This window comes from Scomber japonicus, chromosome 23 (assembly GCF_027409825.1).
Source record: "Scomber japonicus isolate fScoJap1 chromosome 23, fScoJap1.pri, whole genome shotgun sequence".
NCBI classification, from domain to species: Eukaryota; Metazoa; Chordata; class Actinopteri; order Scombriformes; family Scombridae; genus Scomber; species Scomber japonicus.
Window position 1 is genome coordinate 7,552,159 of NC_070600.1, and position 2,904 is coordinate 7,555,062.

General features: G+C 35.9%; 1 protein-coding gene across 3 annotated transcripts; it reads right to left on the reverse strand.

Moving 5' to 3' along the window:
• Nucleotides 1–200: 200 nt before the first annotated feature.
• LOC128353245 (cytochrome c oxidase assembly factor 6 homolog) lies at nt 201–2,051 on the reverse strand. 3 transcript variants are annotated; one of them, XM_053313931.1, is made up of 3 exons: nt 1,901–2,051; nt 889–1,044; nt 201–652 (listed from the first exon to the last, which is right to left on the reverse strand). In XM_053313931.1, exons 2-3 carry the CDS (start codon nt 1,030–1,032, stop codon nt 554–556), a joined length of 243 nt encoding a protein of 80 aa, XP_053169906.1. In that variant the 5' UTR covers nt 1,033–1,044; nt 1,901–2,051; the 3' UTR covers nt 201–553. The 3 variants fall into 3 exon arrangements, with proteins under 3 accessions (XP_053169906.1, XP_053169905.1, XP_053169907.1); XM_053313930.1 differs by having other exon boundaries at nt 1,883–2,051; XM_053313932.1 differs by having other exon boundaries at nt 1,873–2,051.
• Nucleotides 2,052–2,904: the final 853 nt, after the last annotated feature.

Consider the following 2,904-nt stretch of genomic DNA (forward strand, 5'->3'; position numbering starts at 1 on the left):
AGTTTGAATTCACAATCACACATAATCATTTAAACCAAACTGTGCAGAGGTAAAATACAACTATGTGCTCTGAATTATTACAATGTTCAACTCACACAAATGATAGAAGTGATGCTTTCAACAGTATTACAGCCGTGTACAGCTTTAGAATGAGTTTGGACACAGACTCAGTATATGTAAGTACACAAAAGAGCTCCATGTATTCCAACATTTACATTTTAATTTCCACAATAAACAGTAGTGACATTTGTCTACAGTTAAATTACATGTCATTTGAGAGAAGTGGATTCATTAATTATGGATGTTTTCGCTTATTTGTTGATTTGGTTTCCTTTATTATAAAGAATGTCAGACAAGCTGGGTTGGAAAAATTCCTAACGCTTCCATTTGGAGACTTGATTTCCTAAAGCAGCTTTCCTCTCTGTACAAATAAATAAAGGTGAAGATGAAGTCCACAGTAAGGTTAGAAATCTCTCCATGTCCTTCACCTCTGCCCCAGATCTGAATAAGGCAAAAAAGTCTGCAGCTTTTGTCTGCTTGCTGTACAAAGTGGTTAGGAGGGCTGCTGAGGACCTTCAGCAGGTGTGAAACCCTCCGTCTGCATCTTCTCCTTGTATTTCAAGAAGTCTCTCCTCTTGGCAAAATACTTGACCTGCCGGCAGAGATGTGAAAGATAAGCAACAACCCTGCAATTATACATTTCTTTCAGAATTGTCTCATTAACTTTAAAAAATAAAGTTAGAGTTTGCTCCCAATTTCACAAACTATCAAAGATTTTGATGCATTGTTCATAGCTCCAACTTCTTCCTTTCTGACATCATTATACCTAATACATACCCCAGACCTGACTGATGCCACAAGTTTAAAAAAAAAGGGGGGATACTTTACCCACTGAGCTGGGCATTTTGCCTCAAACTCGCTCTGGAAGTTCTGGCAGGATGCAGCTTGGTCATTGTTGTCATCCAGGCATTTCCAGAGAAGGTCCCTGGCGTCCCAGCAGGCCTTCCTCTCTGCAGAGTTTGGAGCTGTCATCACTGCTTAAATCTAAGAGGGATTTTACAAGGTAGGTAAACATAGGATTAGTTAACAAGCACTAATAGTTGAAAAACACCATAACAAAAAAAAGGTACTGTACAGGACCTTAGAGACAGACCGATATATTGGTCAGCCGATACTGGCCTATCAGAGGTATAATGGTATTAGCATATGTGTTATCCAATATGCGCTGATATTTGTGTTTAAGTTATATAGGAAGCATTTTATGTATGTTGTATCCTTTTGCTTAATTCAAGTTTAATATATATATGCACATATATGCACGTTTGGCACATTTTTACTTTGTTGTATGTATTTTTCCATTTATAGTCATGTATAGGCTAATTATCAAATTCTCCGTGTACTTTACTGTTACAGTGTCATTTTATACAATAAATATAGATAAACTGTAAAATATCACAGCCCCCATTACATATATTTGTCACAAGAGTTTGATAACAACATTGCAAAAAATGTGTGTTATATGTACATATTCTGTATAGGTTATATATGATTACTGGCTGATTTATCAATGTCAGAATTGTTTATTACTCCCTAATATTGGTATTGGCATCGGCCCCAAAAATCCAGTATCGGTCGGGCCCTATCAGTTATACAGTGGCTTCATTAATGCAATATTGCTACTTCAGGTATATCACAGCATGAGTAGACCCAAACTTAACAAATACTGTAGACTTACATCTTTACATCAGCCTCAAAATACCAATATCTTAATATAATATACAGGAAACCACTGTATTGTATTTAATGTGATATTAAACTGATAATTACTGTCACTCATTAAGTATAGTGCAGGTAGACTGACAATAACTCAACTTTTACTCACTGAATGAAGAGTTCAGACCTCACAGATGATTTCTTAGTCCCGACCACCGCTCCTGGTTGGCTCTGTCACTCCATAAAACCCGAAATATCGACTTAATAATGTTATTAAACACACAAACACTTTTGTAACGTGTTTGGATGGCTGTAGCAGCAGTGAACCAAGTGAAGGACGCGAACACTTCCTAGTCGCTGCGTGATGACGTCATGACGTAATTAATCGAACGTACCAGGTGATGGCGCAGTTTGTTAACAAGTGAAATGTTTGAAAGTTGGAAACTAAAACAAGCTACTTTTGAATGAAGAATAGACACAATTGCAAAGGTAATTTATTAAAATTACCCCAGACGACGTCTTTAGACACAAAATGGCGTCTTATATCACTTGTGTTACAGTTTTCCTCAGTTTGCCTCCATATATCCGACTGAAAGGACGCAACAGGTTAGTCATTTGTGGCATTACAACACTAACTTTCCTTCGTTACATGATGAAGCTGGCAGTGTTATTGTAACGTTATTTAACATTTGCTTGGTGGCTGAAATTTAATTTAACAATAATAAATAATTAAAGTAACAGTATCTAAACCACAGTCAGCCCTTCTATTGTACAAACTGGAGCTAAAACCTTTCTATTTTTTTGTTGTACAGTTCTGAGTAAAGCTGACAAAAATACATAGCCTAGGCCTATATATTTTACATAAAGTCATTTAATGTAGCACAAATACCAAATACATGCTTTTCAAATGTGGGATTTTGCTGCTTTTCTCTGTTTTATGTAATTGTAAAATGTCCAATATTTAATGTAGGCTCATGTGTTTGAATTTTGCATTGGTCATTAAAACAAGACCTCTGATAACATTACCTTAAGCTGTCACGACTTCTTACTGCTTCACAAGTTTGACATTTAACAGTAAAAAACAATAAAAAAAAAATAGCTGAACTAAATGCCATGTTTCCCTTTGTTTAAATGCCAGAAATTATCATCATAGGCTATCACAAAAGTATTGCAAAATCAAAGTGTTACAGG

Bases quoted from the DNA above. Each gene is read 5' to 3' on its own strand.
- LOC128353245 (XM_053313931.1), bottom strand. From the start codon at position 1,032: ATGACAGCTCCAAACTCTGCAGAGAGGAAGGCCTGCTGGGACGCCAGG. The intron at 653-888 runs GTAAAGTATCCC...CTCTGCCGGCAG, and splicing joins CAAAATGCCCAGCTCAGTGG to GTCAAGTATTTTGCCAAGAG.